At 37.3% G+C, this 22,282-nt stretch overlaps 1 protein-coding gene across 3 annotated transcripts in view; it reads right to left on the bottom strand.

The window, feature by feature from the left end:
- HECW2 (HECT, C2 and WW domain containing E3 ubiquitin protein ligase 2) overlaps positions 1 to 22,282 on the bottom strand; it is a 155,113-nt gene that overhangs the window by 19,579 nt on the left and 113,252 nt on the right. For all 3 annotated transcript variants that reach the window (XM_032189786.1, XM_032189787.1, XM_032189788.1), the window contains exons 13-19: positions 21,144 to 21,268; positions 19,473 to 19,658; positions 14,420 to 14,554; positions 11,756 to 11,858; positions 9,445 to 9,541; positions 5,244 to 5,327; positions 3,842 to 3,951 (exon numbers count right to left, since the gene is read on the bottom strand). In XM_032189786.1, coding sequence (XP_032045677.1) covers positions 3,842 to 3,951; positions 5,244 to 5,327; positions 9,445 to 9,541; positions 11,756 to 11,858; positions 14,420 to 14,554; positions 19,473 to 19,658; positions 21,144 to 21,268 — 840 coding nt within the window. The remainder of the gene's footprint in view (positions 1 to 3,841; positions 3,952 to 5,243; positions 5,328 to 9,444; positions 9,542 to 11,755; positions 11,859 to 14,419; positions 14,555 to 19,472; positions 19,659 to 21,143; positions 21,269 to 22,282) is intronic.

The following is a 22,282-nucleotide window of genomic DNA, read 5'->3' as shown; positions in this document are numbered from 1 at the left end:
TTCCAGTTGCTCATTTCCAGTAGTATCATGTTTCTAAAGCATGCCATAAAAGTGCAAATCCAAGTGAATGCAAAAGATTGATTTTAAAAAGCGGCACGATCAACTGGAAAGACTTAATTCTGTTTGTCACAGACACTTTACACCTAACCTTTAAAACAGTTCATAATCATGAACTTGCTCATAAATGTTCTGCTCTGTTCTGTTTTTAATATTCTCGGGAAAAACAAGATCTCAGAAATAAAGTATAAATACTGTCCTCTGCTGTTCCCCAGTTGAATATATCACGCTGAAAAAGGAAGATTTCTGGAAATTCCCCAGTGGAAGTTTTCTCTTGGGAAAGTACAAGGAAGAATGGAAAAGGTACCAGTTTTAAGCTTGTGGAACTTTTAATTTGTATCTGCAAGAACACATGTGAAGATCTAAGTGAATTTCTCTTTGAGAATGTGTTTTTGAGGGTCAGTTTCTTAAAACTTTTTTGAGGGTCAGTTTCTTAAAACTAGAAAGATCTGTATGCCCAAAAATTACATACCCACCACATCTGTGCATGCAAGTCCAGTATATGCAAATCAAGCGTTCAGTCTGATCTGTTCTGAATATTACAACTATTAGAACTAAAATTCCACTGGATAAAAACTTCCTGGATAAATTACTTCAATTGATTTAATTGCAAGAAAGTGTGCCAAAGAGGCAGTTAACCCTAGCCCTGTGACTTTCATCTTCTCAACCCTACTTTTACATTAAGAAATTATTTCCCTTTGTGAGTGTGAAGGCATCTCCCCCTCAAAAACTCAGAGGATATTAAAAAATTTCTTATGTCTTACATTAAACATAGGTTTCTTACTACTTATCTGTAACTGGGGATCATCTAACAGGTCCATAATACACAGGAAATACAGTTTAGAAGAACGCATTTTAAATGTGTTTTAAATTGTATGAGTTCTTACATGAGTTTTCTTTTGTCTCCCGGTATGAAACTAAGCCAATACAGAAACATTTCTTGCTCTTAAGGGTGATGGCATGATAAGGTAAAATTTCAGGTTAGAAGAGAGAGAGAACATGCACCCTCACATGGGCACAAGAACAGGGGAAAATCCAGCAGCTTGCTGAGCCACAGCCTACGTGGGTCTGAGAAAAAGGCAACGAGCACATCCTGCGGAAGTGGCTGCTGGAAGAAGCTGCAGTCAGTCTCGTTGCAGAGACCAGAGAGGGAGGAGTGAGATCAGTATTAACACTGAGTGCCATTCACTGGTGTTTAAAAGACCTATCTGACAAGAAAGACACTTGGCACTTGTTCGAAGCTCATGGTGACGTGTAGGAGGACTAGCAAGTGTCAGGGAATCCTCAGAGCTCCAACGGGAACATGCAGAACCCCTCTGGAGAAACAAATCACGGTCTTTGATTAATCTACAGTGGTTATCCTATTTTACTGAGAGCAATGAAGGTTTTGAATCGTATGCTTTCTCAGCTGAATTCTCTAGAAAACTTACATAAATTTGAAACTGTAAACAGCCTTTTAATTATTGGCTTTTTCCCCCTACTTTGTTTATTCCGCGTTGGGTCAAAGTAGGTACAAAATGTAGTCACCAAAAAATGCAGCCAAAGCTTACTTTCATCTTAACCCTTGAGGGAAGTTTTTGCTAAGAAATACCACAGAATGTAAATCTGGTAACGCATTACTTCATGGCTCAGAAATCAGCAGTATATTATTCTGTCAGCACATGACAAGTTCTCATTGCAAATCAGATGCATATGCCAAGAAATTCCTGGGCAATTATAGTGATTACTTCCGCCTTGGGAACAAAAGATGTTGGTGGAAGAGCTAAAAAAATGCAGGTGATGTGATGATAATCACATTTGATTTTCAAAGAGATTATATTCTAAAAAGAGCAGCTTCATGACTATTCATCTTTCCCAAAAGAGAAAGTACAACTGATTGTGACTGATCTAAACAAGGGATCCTTAACATGAAACCTCTTGCAGTGCAGCAAAGCCAGTTTAGCTGATGAAAAAACAGAGCCTCCATAGAAGTCATGGGCCATTTATAATTTCTGATCAAAAAAAAAAAAAAAAAAAGATATAGAACTTTGTTTGAAAACCAACACAAACATGCGGACTCCCAGGCAAACAGGGAGATTCAATGGTCACTGTATCTTTTTCTCTGCAATAGCATAGAGACTAGAATTTTGAGAAGAATGGGACTAAAGCCATCACTGTTCATTCTTTACAGTGTGCTACTTCTTTGAGGAATAGACAAGAGTATCACGTTATAGATTAAACACATTTTGAAATACTCTGTTGGACTGAAGCCCTGCCCAGCATGCTTTGGTGTATGTACTAATAACAAAGAAATTACAACTCTGAAAGCCAAAAATGTTTTTACTCATAAGAGACTGCCAGGTTTGTAGTTAGAAGTAAGATGCATACATGCAGATTCTTCCTTTCTTTGCAATGAAGAAACAGAACTGGGAAACAGTTCTAGCTAAACCTTTTATGTACCTAAAGCATCTGCACTGCAGAATGCCATAAGATCATTAGTATCTTAGGATACTTTCTCTGAATAGGTCCTACGGAAGTCCTATGCCCAGTAGAAGGACGAACTGCCATTCAGGACATACTTACGAATGTTTTTAGTCTGGCCGCCTGAAAAGGCATAGCTTTTTGTCCTGATGATTGTAGACCAGGAAATGCCCATGAAAATCACAATACCTCTTCTGATAAAACGTTCTAACTGTCTGGAACTACCCAGCATTGGTTGCAACCCAAAGGTTCTCATTTATCTACGTTTTTGTTCTCTAATTTGTAGAAATCACCCTAGGACACATCTGATATACCTTCTTGAGAACACGAAGAATAGTGACATTCGTGAACTTCATTATTGTACTTAGCCTTCAAATGTCAGATGAAACTTGCCACATTTGATATAATTTAGTTCTGATCAGAAACATAATTAGTTAATACATGAAAAATCAACTTCCTTCCACTCTGATGTATTTTCAACCTCAAGATGTTCTCATTCGAACTCACATTGAGACACAACAATCTGGCTTTACGTAAATTCATTATCACTTACTGCCCCACAAACAGCAACATTCTAAAGTAAACTTAATAGATCTTGTATTTTTAATTCATCAAGATTGTCAAGATTTGAAGGCATCAAGATCCTGGCATTAGCAGTCACTTGGTCGTTTCACATCAGGGAAAAACAAGTTTGCATGTTTTTACAAGTCAGAACAAAATAATACACTCTGGAGTTGGAATACACCAGTCTTTTCTACTCACAAAACACCTTGTGAGCCCAAGGCAAAGGTTCACGTTTGATAGTCAAATTCAATCACACTGGCTGGCTTTGCTCAAAAATAGGACTACATCTTTTTTGTTCCTGGAGCAACAAGAGCTTGGATCTTCTTAAAGGTTGGAAGTCATTTCATGCAGCATAACGTAAATGAAATTACAGGACTGGCTGTACTGCAATATTTTATAGATACCATCATAATGAAAGTACTGCAATGGAGAAAGACATCAATTGCAAGCTCACTGACCACTCAGAAGGTGCTTCAGCTCTTCTAACATTGCCCATGTAAAAGCTGGGAACTGCAGATAGCAAAAGGTTAGGTTATAGTTTCCAAATGACGGGCTCAGATTCAGGCTGCCATGAAATTCAATTTGGAAAGCAAACAAAAAGAAATTATCGTCAGACAAGTTTTCTATTGTCTTTGTTCTCTGACTTCTGGGAAGGCAGCAGGATTGTACCACTTGCTTTACTGATTTGGAACTTGTCTTTATTGTGTATGAGAGGTGGCTTCTTACAGCCCCTGCAGAAACTTGTACCTGAGCAACTTACCTGGAGAGTTCTGAGGCGAAGACACTGGTGAGCCTCTTGGGGACTGGCAATAACTAGGATGAAGTAAGGCATGTGGCGGCACATATGACATGATCTCCTCTTCGAACAAGCTGGTAAAAAGATGCAAATAAAAAATAACACATTAATTTGAAAGAATGAATGACATTTTTTGCTTTCTAAGAAAAATCTCTAGTAACTAACCTGCTTTCTTTCATAGTCACTTGCCTATTTCCACTATGCACACTTAGTGTCTTACAGTATAATTGCCATTCCCTTAATAGGATCTTGAAAGTTACAGGAAAGCAGTAGTTACTGCTTTTGGGGGACATTAATATACAAAATGTGATGTTTGTTTTCAAGACTAAAATATACTTAATTAACCTTTTAATATTTTTTCTCTCACTTGGATTGTTATAAACAAAGGGGTAAAAAAACCCTTAGTTACTCATTCCTGGAAAAAGGTCTGTCATACTGCACAAAGACCATAAACAAAGGCAAATATTCTAAGCCTCCAGGGTTAAGATTCACATCTGAACTTGTTGAGTGTATTGAATTGTAACCTTGTTGGCAGAACAAGTCATTTCCTTATTTTATCTTTAGGGATAACACTGTTGCTGAAACTGGTATGGCATCTAGTCTGTTCAGGTTGAGTTATTTCATGCCTCATCTAGTATTGCTACACAATATTTAATGGAAAAAACAATACACATTTTGCAGCCTAATCATTGCATCTGTGTACAGCCTGTATATATTAACATATCAGGTTTTTTTTGCACTGCTGATACAAGCAAAGCCAAAAACGCCAGAATAACTAGAATCAGAACCAATCTGATACCAAAGCCTATGTCGGATGTTAAACACAACACCGGTAAGATTAAACTGCTGAGACCATATGTTAAATCTATTTTCAAAAATTGAGCTCAAGAAAAAAAAATCACAAGCCAATCTTTTACTATACAGCTTAAAAGCAATATTCAAATAAATGATGTTTCTTACTACATCTGTTCAAGGAACAAATACCTAGAAAAATTTTTGCATGAGATTTTTTTCTAATTGATATTTTCTGGCACTTCTTTTTACATTCACTACCATGTGTTGTTCTCCTTAAAACCTGTGTGAATAATGAGCACAGTGCTCTTGCCCTCACCATTCCTCAGACAGAGTATCACGTTCTGTCTCTGCTAGGAAAAAAATGTGAATTCCAAGCTAACAACTACCATCTAAAAGCTGAACCCCACAAAAATCAAAAACCTGGCCCTTAGGCTTTAGCTACCCCAGCTGCAAGTCCAGGTTCTGAGGGGGAAACAATTAGTCACTAAATCAGTACACTCTGCTCACTGAAAGACTCCTCAGGAGCTGCCACAGCATATTCCACACATGCATCAAAAGCAGCAGTGCCTACCTGAGCAACATGACAAGGTCTGCATCACTGGATAAACGCACCAACCCAGGTGTTCCTTCTGTCCGGATGAACTGGATCTTCTCCCTGAGTAAGCCAAAAAAGAGTTCTAAAATATCTTTTGCAAATAAGGCACCAACGTACACCCCAGCTAAAAGAAAAAGTACAGGGTATATCATAAAAATCTCTGGGTTATGCCTCTGTATTTCAGAAACCATTTTTTTCCCCTTCTCACACCACATCCATGTGAGCAGTAACATATTACAACCAAAAAGCTAGTTTGTTCTCAGGAATGAGTCTCCCGTTGTCTTCATCGATTTGATGCTCAGGCTGCTTCAGGTAGTACAGCCATGCACCCAATAAAAATCAATCCTTCAAGTTCACGCTGGCTGTGGACCTGAATTCAAAGCAGCAAGCGGAGCCCTGCAGGAGGAAATTAGTATTCGGAAAGTGAACTGCTTAAAGAGGCACTGTCATTTTTGAACCTTTGTACAAATGTAAGGCATATATAACAATGCTTGCTTGTGATTTTAAAGTGGGGTTTTCAAAACACACTGTATTTAACACATCTTCTAGAAAACCTTTGCACTATTTCTTCCTCTCTGCCTCACCCAAGCACACACCCCTCCTCCCAAACCCAATCTGCTCACTACTGTGGAATCCACGCATCCTAAACACTGCACATGGTAACATACTGTGGATTTTTAGAACCTCATTATGGATTTTTAGGATCTATATTAAATGTAATTCTTTGGATGATTTCTTTTCTTTCTCTCTGTAGAGTTTTTTCCTACATTCTAAAATGAAAGCACATCCTATTTATTTTCAGTATTATCAGTACAAGATAGAATTTCTCTCTATTATCATCATCATATGATTTGGCCTTGCTCTTAATGAGGAAAAGAGAACCAAATACAAACTCCTGTAGTTAACAACTATCCCAATTCCAAAGAGGTAAACAAAACAAAACAGAAAAAAGCTCCACATAAGAACAGTAATATCGGCTCAGATCAGAGGTCCATCCATCCCACTGTCTTACCAGCAACAGTGACAAAGATGACAAAAACAATCCCTGCAATCAGCATTGTAACAAGGGTGAAGACGAGTGCTGGCAGCACCATGCAATTTAAACTGCAGTATGCATTTCTGGAGCACATCATTTCATGCACAGCAGTTTCATCCAAAAGGTCAAACCAAATTTCTTGTCATCTGTCTCTAAAACACTGTGCACAAAGACTTTCTCAAACAATGGGCCTAGTGTAAATTCCCTGATAACTTTCAGTACGTTTACAGCATATTCGAGGGTTAAAAAGGGGCATGTTCAGGCTGTCCACAGCTCCTCAGTTCCTCCTTGCCAGAGTGGCAGTTGTGGCTGTAGCAGAAGTGTGTAATTCAGTGTTTCCCTGTGAAGACAGGTACTGAAGGTCAAGCAACCACTTTGTCAACCCTGCGGTCCCAACACACCAAGACCCAAGTTCAGTCTGGAAGCCCCATTGCTTCTCTAGCACAGTGCTGAGGCAAAACTAACAAACGCTGCCCACCCATGAGCATGGCCCCAAAGTGCCCATGTCAGAGACATCTGCACACTTTCAGAGTGTTAACTCTGCTGGGTTAATGTATGTAGCCCTCCAAATGCAATCTATGACTTCTCAGGGATTACCACTGAGAGCTGTGATTTTTACAACAGTTTTTAAATATATGCCTTTTATCTTCTGTTAGGACAAAAATTATGTTTAAGGTATGATAGGTGCCTTTGCCTGAAGCCCTTTCATATAATTTAACAGCCTCTCAGCCTCTCTTATCTGTGGTGGTTTGCAATGAGATTTGATCTTGACTACGTGCTTAATAATAGTGTAAGTACAATGTTCTCACTCAACCATAAAACCTCTGAACAACGGTCTGCTCCTACCTGTAGTACCCTTTTATTGTACATTTTTATTAGACCCTCAACTTCTTACTACATCTCTTCAACCATTTTACAAATGATAAATCAGGCAGAAAATGTAAGACTTTTTTCAAATGATCTCTATCTTCTTCCACTTGCCAAATACTGATTTTCCTCCTCACCTATGTAATAATAATAGCAATAGCTATATTTAATATCATTGTCAAACAATCTTGGTTATACTGAGGACATCAAAGAAATAGTTTACAGGAAGTTGTACTAACCGTTTTTCAAAAAAAAAAAAAAAAAAAAAAAGACAACTCACAATTCAGGATTTCACTTAGGTCCTATTTCATTAAGTATTTAAGCAACGACATTGACATAACTTAGTCTCACAATGCATCAGATATGGATACCAAAATTCGCTAAATCAGGGTCTTAAAAGACTAACTGGTAGGATCTTTATAAAAATGTAAGTGATATTACTGAAGCATCAGCTCTGTAAGAATATAGGAGAGGTATAACAGGAGACGCTTTGATAAAATATACTAACTTCAAAGAGGAAGACCAGAATAACCATTTAGCTTATCAGAATGGTTTCTTAGACCGATAATATTTAATATAAAATGAAACCATGTGCATTAAAATCCTTGATCATTTTGCTAAAGCAGATACATTAGACATATTAAGGAATAGTCTTCAGTCTATTTACTAAGTAAATATACCAAAGAATATACAGTCTCCAGTAACGGAGGAGTTGCAGAAGCCAGCGTATTTTATCCTTTGATCTCCCATTTTTAATCCACAAATCATCTTTTCTTGAGAAGGGCTCAGCTTGTGGCAATCAAGATTTTGCAATCAGGAAGCAAGGCTATACAAGAGGCAGAATCTGATAATACCAACAAGTCTTTTGAACAGTCTGAATTCTAAATCATCAAAACCAACACAAAACATGTGAAGAAAACAGTATTTTGATTGCTATCAGAGTAAAGAAAGCCAAGCACCATGGGGAAAGGAAAACAGAATAATAAAACTACCAATAATTGGATTTTTTTTTTTCTTTTTTTTATATTATTTCCCAGCAGATAAGTTTGCTCACATCTCAAATCAACCCTGGTTGGATAATTTGCCTGCAGTGATATGCAACATAGGAACTGTTTTGACAGGATGAGAATTGTAGGATTTTTATTATCTTCCTTTTCACTGATTTCTAGCGAACATTAATTCTACTAGTACTTCATTTCAGGGCTGTTAACCAGGATTTATTCAGAGGACAGATCAAATTTTTAACACAGAAACCTCATCACAAAGCTTGTTAGAATGCAATGCTTTGAGAAACTGCAAAACAGGGCAGCTTGTTGAATTTTGGGCACTTGTAGGATGTGGACAAAAAAGGATCAGTACGTAACACAACATAAATGTGAAAATCATTACTGGCTGCTGTGTCATCCAATATGAACAGGCATTTGGAACCCTGCACCACACTGGCAGCTCTGTACAGGACAGACCCAAACCAACATGATTATTACTACACAACCAGCAAACCAAGGATTTTTAATGTTAGTGTTCAAGTAAGAAAGATACAGTGGTTTGTGCACTCAACACTAATCTCCAGGTAGACAATTATTCCATCTTTTACACCCAAGAGAGTAAACTGAAGTGTCGTTGTGTAGGATACACTTTAAAAGGGATCTCATCACTTTTGGAATTTCACTTTTTCGCATTTCTATTCTAACCATACTGGGAAATCACACCCACAGTGTAACAATCGAAGATCATCCTTCATCAGATCTCATTGGGCTATACAAAAACTTTTATACATATATTTTTGAAATTTTGGAGCAACACTAAAAATTCTGATTGCTCTAAGAATAGTAAGGCCATTAGGTCAGGGCAGTCCTTCTGTAGGCGTGCACTGAGAAGATGAGAACAAAATGAAATGCCATCCTGCCTCACACTCCCAGCTGTACACATACTCAAATGAATGGGCACATTTGCCTTGCCATCCAGCTGTCCTGGCATGTTTTGAAGACATCAGCAAATCTGTTACATAAGTTGTTCTATACATTTTGTTTGTTTGTTTGTTTGTTTTACCTTCATTTTGTAATACCACATTTCAGTTGTTTCTCTAAACCTTATTTCAGGGAATTACAAAAAAGTACAACAAAGAAATACTGCCCACAGCTTTATGGATATGTTTCTCTCTCACAGGCCAAAATTCTACAACCTGTTATGTGCCACTACTAATTTTAAAGAAAAACTATTCTGAATTCCCATTTTGTATTAGATTGGAACAGCAGATTCCATGAATTTTATTACCTGAGTGAATGATTCCTGGTAAGATCTGGTTGACGCTCTTGTAGAATTTCAAAGATATTGGGCTGCCGCAAAAATGCAACAATCTTGTCATTGTAAGCTGAAAATACCAACAAAAATATTGTGTTGAAACAACGATATACTAAAAGCCAGGATGACATTTCTTTTGGGTTTTGAACAACAATGACAGCAAACTTTATCTTCACAGTTCTACCACCACTTTAGTGGGACCGTGTCAATGTATTTATCATGTGAGGCTACTGATACTGCTATCGTAGGGAACATGCTTCCTCTGACAATGAACCAGACCTAATTACTCCATACACTTCCCACTGCTAGCAGTGCTAACCTTGTTAGAAATTTGTATTGCATTTTATCAGTCACACTGGTAGCTGAAGCCAAACTAGAGAATTCATTGCTAGAATAAAACTGCAAGGACCTTAGTTTTCACTGCACAGAACCATATTCAGTCCTACAAGGGCAATATGAAGTGACACAGAGCATGAAGGACATTGCTTACTGTGTTATAAATATACCAGTTAGGGTAATGAAGAATCCAATACCTTGTTTTCTAGTGGTGTATTTAATAGTGATGTCAACAAGGTTCTTTATTAACTACCTTTAGCTTCTCCTCCTTAGCTGTTCAGCATCACTGTAATCTCCAGAGGCTCTTGGAGAAGAGTGAGTAGTGTAGGAGGGATGAACTGCCCTCTGGAGGTGTCTATCTGATTGCACTACTAAGAGACCAGATTAAGTACCTACATATAAATTGATAGACAATTTAAAATGTCATTATTCTCATCATTTGTGTGGTAACTTAGACCTACAATGCTATGTAAGAATACAAGACGACTACACCCTTACACATTACAAAGTTCTTACATGCTGCATGTAGGAAAATGCTGCATGTAGCTGAATATTTTTCACCTCTTCCTCTGAGAAGTAACATGTAATGCTATCCATATTAAGGGCCTGATTAAGTTTCAGAAATGCAATGTAATCAAACAGATGTCTGTACATCCAGGCTCCTCCCCAAACCTTAACCCATACTTCTTTGTGTGCTTACTGTAACTTTATCTGATACTGAGATGCAGCTTTTCAAGACTTTGACCAGACATATAATCAGGCCAGTTATGTCATTTTAGTAGTAACAGATTTTATTTATCAATTCAAATTATTCAAAGATTAATGTTACTCATTTTCTTCTTTGTAACTTTGCAAAAAGACAGAAATAAAATTATTAAATAACTTATACTTCAATAACACCTATACTTTCTTGCTATCATTCTTAGAATTGTAAGATCATATATCAAAATATGATAGTAAACTCATTTTCAGCACTTAACAAACATTATCTAAAGCTAAACATACTTCTGATGGTATAAGCATTTCCAGTGTTGACTTACAGCCAAGTCATATTTGGCCATGTTTCTCAAGTACCAACAGACAGCATGTATAAGGAAGTAGGCTGCAGTCATTCAACCTTCCAAGATGAGCTGATAAATGCTATAGGCAGACTTAGAGAAAAGCTATTGAAATGTAATGGAATGGGGAAAAAAAGGCAAAAAGTAGGTACTCTATGTCTTTTCTTATATATGTATTCATTGTTCTAAAGAGATTCCAGGACTCACTCAGTGTTGGTGTCCAATCCATTCTCAAACATTAAACAACCATTGGAAACATCCACATTCAAATCCTCACTAATAGCTGAGCCCACATTGAATGCACACCATATCCATGGCAAGGGGAGGGATTTAAATTAGCAGAGATTTCCAAGTAAACATACCACATTACAAAAATCCAGTTATAGTCAATCGGATTAATTTATCTTGATTTAGCACAATATGACAGCTTTTAGATTCAGGAAGCTAAATTCTGTTCTTGGTGGCACAGAAATCAGTAATTTTGAGTGTATGTAACTGAGAACAGAAGTTAAGCTAATGACTAATTCCAAGCTGATTAACTCTTTCTGGACTCCTGCCAAAACAGATGCCTAGAAGTTCTGTAATATCACTTGGAAATACATGGTGTCCAATTAGGACCCAACTTAACTCACTGTCTTCAACTCGCTGACACCACTTCGAGTAGGGGGGATTAGGAAGCTCAGCACAGGTAGAATTTTTGCATCAGTTGTTCAATTCTGTGTAGACACTTTTTAGTGCTATTCCTGAAGGTTGCAACTGAATGATTGCTCATAACATACAAATCATAACTTCTACCCACCCCAACCAAATGAAAAAACCTTCAGTGCAGACGGACGTGACACATTCAGTTACAGAGTATTTCTCTGAAAAGAGGCCATATGTTGACGTACCCACTGGAACCACATCCTGGTACTGAGCTCTGCTGACTGTATTAAATGTGCTAGATGGTCTCGGTAGAACTGGTGGTCCTGAATGACGGGAGTCCTCTCCAACCTGAAAATGTACACGTAAGCACAATCACTGCAATTCATGTACATCTTTATCCACATTAAAGATCAAATTCAGTTCTTTCATTAGCACCATAACCTCTATTACCTCTGTGCATGAGGGGAACTTCCCTAAACTTAAACTGGAAAGAATTTTGTGGCTGAAACAGCAGGATAAAGAAGTGAGTTCACATTCAGCATGGCAAATGAGTCCCAAGCTGGTAAAAATATGCTTCTTATAATCATTCAGGAGAACTGTTATGAATTTTTTGTGTTCTCCTTCTGGAAGTGAACCATTGCATATGAACATTGTTTTTTTTTTAAATGTAAAATTGTTCCTGGTAGCATCTGTGATGTCAAAGCAACTTCCACAATTTTCTGTATGCTGAGGCTTCCGTTATTCCTACAGTGTATTTTCTATTTTATCTATATAAGGCATTTTGTTCAACCACTTTTTCATCCTCTTGGCCCTTTATGTTTAATTCTCAGTCCCTCAGCCTATACATAATTGTTATCATGTGAACTACACTTCCACACTCCAAAGAACTCCAAAAAATCCAACTGCAAAAGATCAAGTAATTATAATGGTTTTGTTAAATCAAATCTCTGTCATCACAAAGCAGCAGAAGTACTGAAACATCTTCCAAGATCTCTGTGCACTCTGATAATACTCTTTCAGAAGAAAAAAAAAATTCCTGTAGGCACTGTGCTGGAAAATGAATAACATTATTATTAGCTCCAGCTTCATGCTGCAGTTCAGCTTTAGCTGAAAAGGCATTCCTTACATTAGTTATTGTTTGCTTTAGAGCATCTCCCTATAAAAACTGGGTCAATGGCTTGAAAACATTAAAGTTCATGACAAGGCAAATAAAGTATTTTGAGATTTTTTTTCATTAAGTATTCATCTTTCTGCAATAACATACAGAAATCAATGGGTTGATTGATCAATGGGTTAAAAATAGCTACAAATATGCAATCCTTAAGTCATAAGGGCAGAAGAAAAAATGGTTTTCTGATTCAAACATATGCATATAAATGAACATCATAACATCATCAGTCCCAGAATGGGAATACTGTATTGTATTCCTCTGTTTCAGATTTCTATCTTGAACTATACTTATATTCAAAATAAAGCTACAACTGTAATTGTATCAAATAAATATTTCTAAAATACCATGCAGAAACTAGGATTTAGGAATTTCACGTATCTTGATGGAATAGGAAATTCATGCAGGAAATCAACACTGTATATGCAATATAATGTGATGACTTCCTGCAGGTTATGTTGCAGTATTGACAACTTCAAGCAGCACAGCTGACATTTATCTTTTTGATGCAGAGCTTCTACACTCTGAAGTGCAAAAGAAAGACAATTGGTGTGTATATTTGGTAAAGTGAAGAAAAAAAAGGTCTGCTCTCTTATAAATCAAACAAATACTTGTTTTACCCTGTGGAAGACTGAAACAGCTATAGGAAGACACCTCCAGCTGTCTTGCTTGCTGCAAGACATGAGTGCCTATGAAACACAACCACATTGACAGAAAATACTATTTAAAACCATTTGTAAAATGTACCTGGGGAGGGAGTGGGTGAGTGGTGAGGAGGAAGGTAGGCTCTGGAAAGTACCCCTTGCAACTAAACCATATTCATACAGGATATGACAAGACATGCAACCAATGGTAAAACACTCGCTGCAGCTCAGCGGAAGCTCTGTTAGAGAAGTGGCAGAGAAGATTCATGCCTGCTCTGAAACAGCTATCTGGCAGAACTTCATGTGCCACAACTCCGAGCTAAAAATAGGATAAACCAGAGCATCTCACTAGCTATTCTAATGCATATTCCTCTTTGTGTCAGGGGATAGCCTTCCTCACAGCAAACAGTACAGATGTTAAATAACAACTACAACTGAAGTTTGAGTCACTGTAAATACACATTTGCTCACAAGTGAAAAGAATTTACAACAATATGGGGACTGCTGGTGAAAATGGTCCACAGCAACACCAGCAATAATAGACACCAGCAGAATAGTCTTTTCCATGTATTTCTGTTTAGAAAACAGAGATAAAATACATACCTAAGTACATATAACAGTCTGACAAACCCATGTGGTAAGATTTTTTTTTTTTACACTTACTCAGGTAGTTGCACATCTGGATGTATATACATGTGCATTTCCTTTTTTTTCTCTTATTTGCAGAGCTGTTACAACATAACTGCAGACAACAAGCTAGATGGCAATTAAGTATTGACTGTAAAAGACAGGATATCGATACTCGTAATCTGTAATCAGATGCTTTCCTGTTGTTAAATGGGGTTACTGAGAATTAAAAATTCATGCCTGATTTTTTTTTTTCCTGAAGCCATATATTTATATATTTCCAAAGAAACAATGAGGTTTCTGGTTGACAAATAAAATAATAAACGTTTATAGCTGAGTACCATCCAGCTACAGGACAATCATGCCCGTTGCGACAGAATGGAGTTGTGAATGTAATGATGTGAAAGAGTGAATGGGAATGACCCTAAACACTTGATGGCTCCTGACAAGGAGAAGCAAATCAAACTTACCTCACCGGCGCTGTGGCTGCGTTGCCTGGTTAAGTGCTGCCGATGGACTAAAGCACTAGTGGGCCTGCTGCTCTGCAAGGGAAGCCGAGGGTCAATGAATGTGGTTGTGCGGGAATTGTGGTCAACAAAGAAAGCCTAGAGAAAGAAAAAGGAATGTTTAGTCAACTCTGTGATGCAAGACTACCCAACCACCAAAGAGTTAAATGGCTAAGGTTAATGTGTATTCAAGCTCTGATGTTAAGCTTTGGAAAATCTTTTTCATGTTGCTGTGGCTCATGAAAAAGATTCCCTTCAGCAGATGAAGCATAACAGTTTTTCAACTCACTGGAGGGATGAATTCTTTAATACCTTACTTCACTCATGTCTATAAAGCCCTTTGAAATCTTCAGCTGACAAGCATCAGAAATTTTATTACGATCATTAAGAAGAGACTCAAATGTTTAATAAAAGTCATCCTTGTGTGTGTTTTTTCTCTTTCATTTCCTTATAAACATCTAAAAAGATGTCATTAAGTGGCAAAACTATTCCCCTTTGTGATCTATTTACCATATAATTATGAATACAATTGGGCGTGTATTTATTAAGTGCATGATTGCATCTTATGCTGCACCGTGATTACAGGTCAAAAGGCATTTTTGCCATCCTCCTGTTGCAATGTTTGTTAACCTAAAAAAACATCAGTCAGGGACAGAAAGAAGGTGGCAACAAAAACATTGAAACCAGGTAACTGGTGAGAACAACCACATACTGACTGGACAGCCATTTGCCAAAAGCAAGGTCACAGGAGCACATATCCTGGATAATGAAAACCTCCTGCACTTCATTCCAATTTGAACCAAAAAAGAAGTTTCTAAGCCCTGAGATTTAAACTTTTTCCAGAGCTAGTGTTGCACTTGGAAACCAGCAGTCCTATTTCAACACACTTTAGGTTTTTTTGGTCACAATGCTGGAAACATGTGGAAATAGCAAAAAAATAAAATAAAAAAGCCAGGTTTTGAGTAGAAGAGTAACAGGAAAGTGACATCTGGTTTGAGGAATTGAAGAGTCTGGAGCAGCAGAGAGGTGGTTAGGGACTGCTGGAACCATTTCTATTTGTGATACCAGTGAGGTACTTTGACCACAGTTTCAAAACAATTCGGTCCTGCAGTGTCAGCAAAATAAACATTCCCATCTTCCCCTACCCTGACCACTTGTTTCATCCCTTGTGCACCCCTCCTGACTTGTGCTGGCACAAGTGTTTGTGTGGCCAAGCAGTGAACCCAGCTGGGGAACTGGTCCAGGCTAAAATTACTCTCCTTTGTCTGTTTCCCTACTTCTTCCTCTAACCTCAGTCAGCCCACCAGGGACAAGAAGAGCTAAATCTTTCAGCAGCCTAAAGCATACACGAAATCATTATTTCAGGCTGCTTGGTATACACAGAACAGAGAAAATGGAATTCTTCTGACTGCTGCGAAAGTAGGCAGACAAACCAGTGTGCCATGCTATATAGCAACTAAGTATTGTTATGGACAGTGGTGAGAGAAAATGTTATTATTTCCAATTCCCAAGGAAGGGTAGGTATATGGAGCTGCTAACTGAGGCTGACACCTGGCTGTGCAGGAGGCAGGAGGGACACCAAACCTGCAGAACCTCAGAAACACTCCAGAAGAGGGCAGCAAGCCTCCTACAGCTTTAACAGCAATGCCTGAACTTGCGACCTGTGTGTACAGGCAGTGAATCACATCACCTGAACACTAATCAAAGGAAGTTTAGAAGCTCTAAACTAAAGAAGAAGCTTTAAGAAGCTGTTCTCACCAGCTGAAATAGTTACAGATATTTAAGTGAAACAATGCTCCACAGTTCACAAACTATACGGTGTTATCAAACAATTGCAATTTTAATTGCAGTGTTTGAGCCTGATGCAGGACTTGTTCACCTTGACAAACGATGATGTCAGCAGCAGCAAAAGCTTACCTACTAGAGAACATAAAAGCAGTGGGAAAGCACTGTGAAAGCATTTCTAAAATTTCAGTCTGGGGCCTGGGAAATGACCAAAAGGGACTGTTGGAATGTATCTAAGCTTTTTGAATTTTTTGCTCCTGATTGATAGGTCTACTTCACTTACTAACAGTTAATTTGTTTGTTTTGAAACGCTTTATCTACTACTTTATCTAGTCTGGCCTATGCATATTTATAAGCTGTGAAGCACTTTCAATCAAACCAAAGGTCAGTTTCATTAAATCAACATTATTCTGTAAAATCACATAGGAAAAACAACAACAAAAAAAAGTACCAATTCAACAGTGGAAAAAGTACTACCTACAGCTGCACTACACAGTTCTTTGACTCAATGCAGCAGTCTAATACTGTATGTAGTGCTCTTTGGCATTAAATTTAAATAAACAACTAACCTTAAACAGTAAGTTTAAAACAATCGCGTCTTATTAAGTATGAATGCTTGCAGGCCAGCTAGTAGCAGCATACTTTCAAATATAGCATAAATTACTACTTTAAAGCTTCATTGAAGAAAATAATTTGAGCTTCAAACCTTTAGGCTAATCTGGACATTGGCACACAGCTCAAAATACAGTGCATCTCACAGTCTCTTTTCCAAAAATCCCTTTCATATCTCTTGTTAGCTATAATTCATAAATCTATAAAGCTTGAAGAAAATGACATAAGATTGGTGTGCCAAAACTGCATTTAATCCATTAAACATGGATAGATGCCTAAATTATTTCTTCCTATTCAGGACATTAATAACCAATCACAATTTGACCACAGAAAGAAAGAAAAAAACAACCCTACTATAAACTTACTATTTATTTTAACATCTAGTGGAGATCTATTTAAAAAGCACACACATTTACAGGTGTCTTTAAAATATTGCCATCTGCCTACACATATTGCACAAATGCCCTGGGGTGCTTACGTATACATGCACATGGCAGCACACAATTTCAGAATAGTTGCTCAGACTGGGTTCAGCCCAGGGTCTTCTCTGGCCTAGATGATGCTTCCTGTTGCTGCCTTCCCCAGCAGCCCTCTGCCTCCCTGTGTCCAGTGACTGATGACTGATCCATAATGCTGATCGGATACTCTGTCTGAGATACAGCAGACCCTTTCAGAAGAACTGTATGCCAAACAGGTTTTATCCTCTGAAGGGGATAGGCAGAGGAGTCAAAGAAGAGTGGGCAGTTGGGCTTAGCTGTGCAGCTTTGAAGGGAGTTCAGAGGTAGGAGGTCCCTGTCTGCGCATAGAAGAGAGCCTGCAAAGAGGACAAGCCACCAGAACTGCAGTGACATCGGGGTGTATAAACTCTGCTGTATTAGGGTCAGAACAATCACTGTGCCTCGCGAGCAAGAGCACCAAGCCTCTTACTACAATATACTTGCAAAAATAAAGGAAAACCTCATCTCAGCAAGAAAGAATAGGCAGGGAAAAGAGACATAATTATATATTGTGGCATGGCTAATTTCTATTTGCTTCTCTATAGCTTATACTTTAATAAAAGTAGATTGAGTTTTGGTTTTGTTTCATAAAGCACTGGTCTCCATGTACTGGCCATCATCTCTCTCAACTGCTGAATAAGCTTTCTTACTGGCCACAAGTGCTGCCTGTGACAAAGACAATCCAACATAATGAGAATGAACAATACTGAGCATAATTCAAAGTGAAGAAATCCCAGCGGGGATTTATTCAGTGCTTCCTCTTGCTGATTAATGTTTGTCATAGTATTACTGTTACCAAACACCACACCAGAAACCCAGAGGCCTAATTCTCTCTATGGAACACCTACTGCAGTAAATTGAAATGGCCGTATTCTTCAGAAGAAAACTGGCCTCTGAAGGACTGAACAGAAAAGGATGACATAGAACAGAAAAGACAGAGAGGTGCAAATGAGAAGGTTAATATAATTGCACATCCCTATCTAATGGGAAAACACAGTATTTTCTCAAGTCAATAAATCCAGGAAGAAAACAACCCTCAAGCACTTTTTCTAGCCTTCAATTTAGGAGCTGTCTGCAATCTTTTCAAGCATCAAGACTATTATTTGTATGGACAGTCACAGCTAAGCCTACGAAGACTGATAAAGTTATAAACTGATAAGCTTAGTGAGCCTGTAGTCCTAATTAGGACATCTCATACAAAATGCTAAGCCTTATCACTTTCTCACATGCTAATCAGTCTATTTTTAACCTTAATATCTTTTGCAAAGGAAATCATATTCTAGATAGCAAGAATGCACTAGTTTAAATTTACATTAAAATTACATTACTATTGTAAAAATTTGTCTGTTTTTCTTTGATTTTAAAATATTTTGTTAGAACTTCATAAGCAACATCTGTTTTGAAAAGCAGTAGAATTTGCAACCATTCAAGATCCCTGTTACTTAATGGAACTCATTAAACACGGTTTCTACCCAGTTAACACAGCCAACAGAATGAGCATCCCGAGGGCTTTTGAGAGTACATTGATATCTCAGAAGCTGATGAACACTGGAGCTACTTAGCATTTGGATGGAGGATTCACCAAAGAAAATTGTTAACTATTAAAGAAAATAAGACCAAATAATAAATGCTAATAAATTCCACTTGAGATGCTGAAGCTGACAGTTAGAGAAAAAAGCTCATATAAATACCTCAACAATAACTAAATCAAAATCAGCTGATAAAAATTAAGCTTACATTTAAATTTTCTTCTGAGTACACAGGCAAAACTCACTGTTGTTTTTTTTTCAACGTTCACAGAGCTGCACACTAGATAATTATTTTCAAAAGAAATTTTTAATATCCAACTTATTTCACAGTAAAAATACTATACCATTTTCTACCACTTTTCCTTGTAGCAGTTAATACACACTTACCAGTCTCCTTCTTTCATATAATGTTTTGTCAGCACAGATAAGAAGTTACAATCTACTTTTTACAAAAGAAGAAAAAAAGGATGTGCACCTTTTACATTTGGAGAATTATGTATATTTATGCTCTTGTTAAGAGCAACCAAGTAAGTCTTAACACTAAAACCTCCAAAAATCAAACATTCAGCAGAGCCACATATACATTACAATTACCTTGCCCTGATGGTCATGTTTCATTTCCCAACCTCTTGGCAGCTCCAGCTGTTTGTTAGCAAACATGTTTAGGAAGCCAACCAAATCACGATTATGCTGGTAGCGCTCAAAATGGTGGGTGTCCCGCCGGACTTTGGTGATCATGTGCTTCAAACACGTGTTATTTGTAAACATGCGGTAGGCACTCTGAAAAACACATTAACAAAAGTACATAATTTTGAAAGATAAAATTTCTTTTTACTACAAAAAGACATTTCCACCATAAATAAATCATCTTAACCCTTAAAAATAATTTCCAACTAAGCCACAACAATAAAAAAATGGTCATCTTTCTGCGGTTTTGGAATAAGTGTTCAATATTTCTTTTTTTACTTTATATGTATGAACTTCTGTTATTGACTGATTTCAGCAAAGTGTGAAATACTCTATTTCGGATTCCTTTTACCACACTCTTGTCCCTGGAATGGTGAAGAATCTTAATTGCTAAAAATTAGAGATTTCATAGATATTCTCTGATTTCTGGAGTAAGAGTCAAATGCAGCCACAGAACACTGTCATAAAGCTGGCAAGATTTTCTGCAAGATAGACACATATATCCTTGTAGAAATTTTCACAACTTTATATAAATATTGTTTCTACCTACACATTTTAAAAATATAAAAAGATGGGGGGAAGAACCCATTAATTGCATGCCCATGTGTAATGTATCTAATAAAATTAAAATAGAAGAGTAAAATGAGAGCACTAAGATATAAAACTTCAAATAAAAGGGAAAATATTAATACCCTTTTCTCCAAAACAAGATCCCAGACAAACAGAAATCAAGTCTTTGTTTCAGGATTAGCAATAGACAGAAGCTAAAACATAGGTTCTCCAATTGCACTGTGCTGTTGCCTAAATCACTCTGTGCTCCTACCTCTACTCCCTGGTCAAATGTCTTATTCACTTCTGCCCTATTTCAAATATTGAAGGTAAAGCAGTACAGAACAAGCAGAATTATTCAGCCACATTCAGGCATGCATACATGTCAAAATTAAATTAACACCAACCAGTAATTAAAAAAAAAAACACGACACTGGATTACTAACAAGTGTGCTGGCAGACAATAAGTTATTCATCCCATTACTTCTGTTTACACTATACACCCCATTATGCAAAGGAAGAAAAATACTGAAACAACTATATAGGAAGAATTACTGAAGAACAGTTAAAATAGAAAACATAAATTGTTTTTTTGTCTTTTTGTTCAGCATGATCTCTAATACATTTTGATGTAAACCTGGCAATCTGGGGAGTATACACAATCCCACGAGCAGCAAAAAAAAAACTTAAAACAGAAGCTGCACTTTTCATTCTGAGAATTGTCTGTCACCCTCTGCAAAGCACAATAAGAAAGCTATTGTTTCAAATAAACAAGTGAGCTTGGTATCCTAAAAAAGATGAAGAGTTGAGTCAAAAATAAAAATTGTAGTAGGTCTAATACCAACTATAGCCATGTCTGATAGCTCACCATTTGCAAGGAATGATATGAGCATTTGAATGTATCCCACCTCCCTAAATACTGTCAGTACCTTAGTGTCAAACACTGAGTAGTCTCTTTGCATGCAAGACATCCATGTATATAAACGCATATTTATGGAAGGTTTTTTTACCTGTACAAACTATACTCACAGGGTTAGAATGCAGCACTGTAAAGAACTCTGGGCTGATAAGAAATTTCACAGGGGGAGACTGGAGCAATAAAGTAAGTCTGGATCTGGAGGTAGAGTGAGGCAGCACATTCTCTCTTCGAAAATCTAAAAGCAAAGTGAATGACATCCACTAATAATCATTACCAAAACACTACTGCAAACAACTACATTAAATGGATTCACACAAGAAAGAAAAGCACTGGGTATACAATTATTTCAGACTTATTACATGTTATAATTGCACCTGAAATGTTTTTAATATAGCACTGATTATCTTGAAAATATCAGAACTTGAGTTTACAATCATTTAAAATAAATAAATTCTAATCACTCGGGTTCCCAAGCACGTCCTTAAATATAAATTGCAACGAGGTCCCCATGGCAAACCTATGAATGTTAAGAGGCCTTTAACACTATTTACTTGATACTCTCAGAATCATGAGAATCATGTTGGGGGAGAAAAATCAGGGGTATAGAGCAGTTTCAACAATGTACTGAAGAATAGTTACCATTTAAGTAAAAAAAAAATAAAAATACACCAAATGAAGTTCCATTGAGATCTGTATGGATCTGGTCCGATTCGTTACTTCTATTAATGACTCAATAAGGAGGACAGAACTTACTCCCACTAGGAGTATGCTGCAATAGCTGGACCGTGGGATGGAGAAGATTGAGAAACCATAGTGATACATTAGAAAAGTGAAAAGATCTATATGCAGATATGGATAATCAACTGCACAAACACAGGATAAATAATCAGTCTTCCATGCTGAAGATCTGCACACAAAGGTCCAGGTGTGATTTTTGCAGATCAAAGACTGAACATTGGTGGTTAGTGTCATTCAGGAATAAAAAAAAAAAAAAAGGAATAATTATGTGTAAGAAGTTTTGTCTGTAAGACATGGGAAGTTTCCAGTCTTTTCAGTACAACAGCCACAGCCACATTTAGTTTTCTGAAATATCCCTAAGGAGCTGCAGACTAACTGAAGACAGTCCTGAGTGCACCAACAAAATAATTAAGAGATATAACAAGGATAGGAATAGTCTATTTCACAATGTTACAGAGTATCCACTGATTGCATACAGTAAGGACACATTAGTTGGAATTTGCCAAGGATG

Source organism: Aythya fuligula, chromosome 6, assembly GCF_009819795.1.
Source record: "Aythya fuligula isolate bAytFul2 chromosome 6, bAytFul2.pri, whole genome shotgun sequence".
NCBI classification, from domain to species: Eukaryota; Metazoa; Chordata; class Aves; order Anseriformes; family Anatidae; genus Aythya; species Aythya fuligula.
The sequence above is the reverse complement of the archived record's forward strand: the minus strand, read 5'-3'. Positions and strand labels throughout refer to the sequence as shown.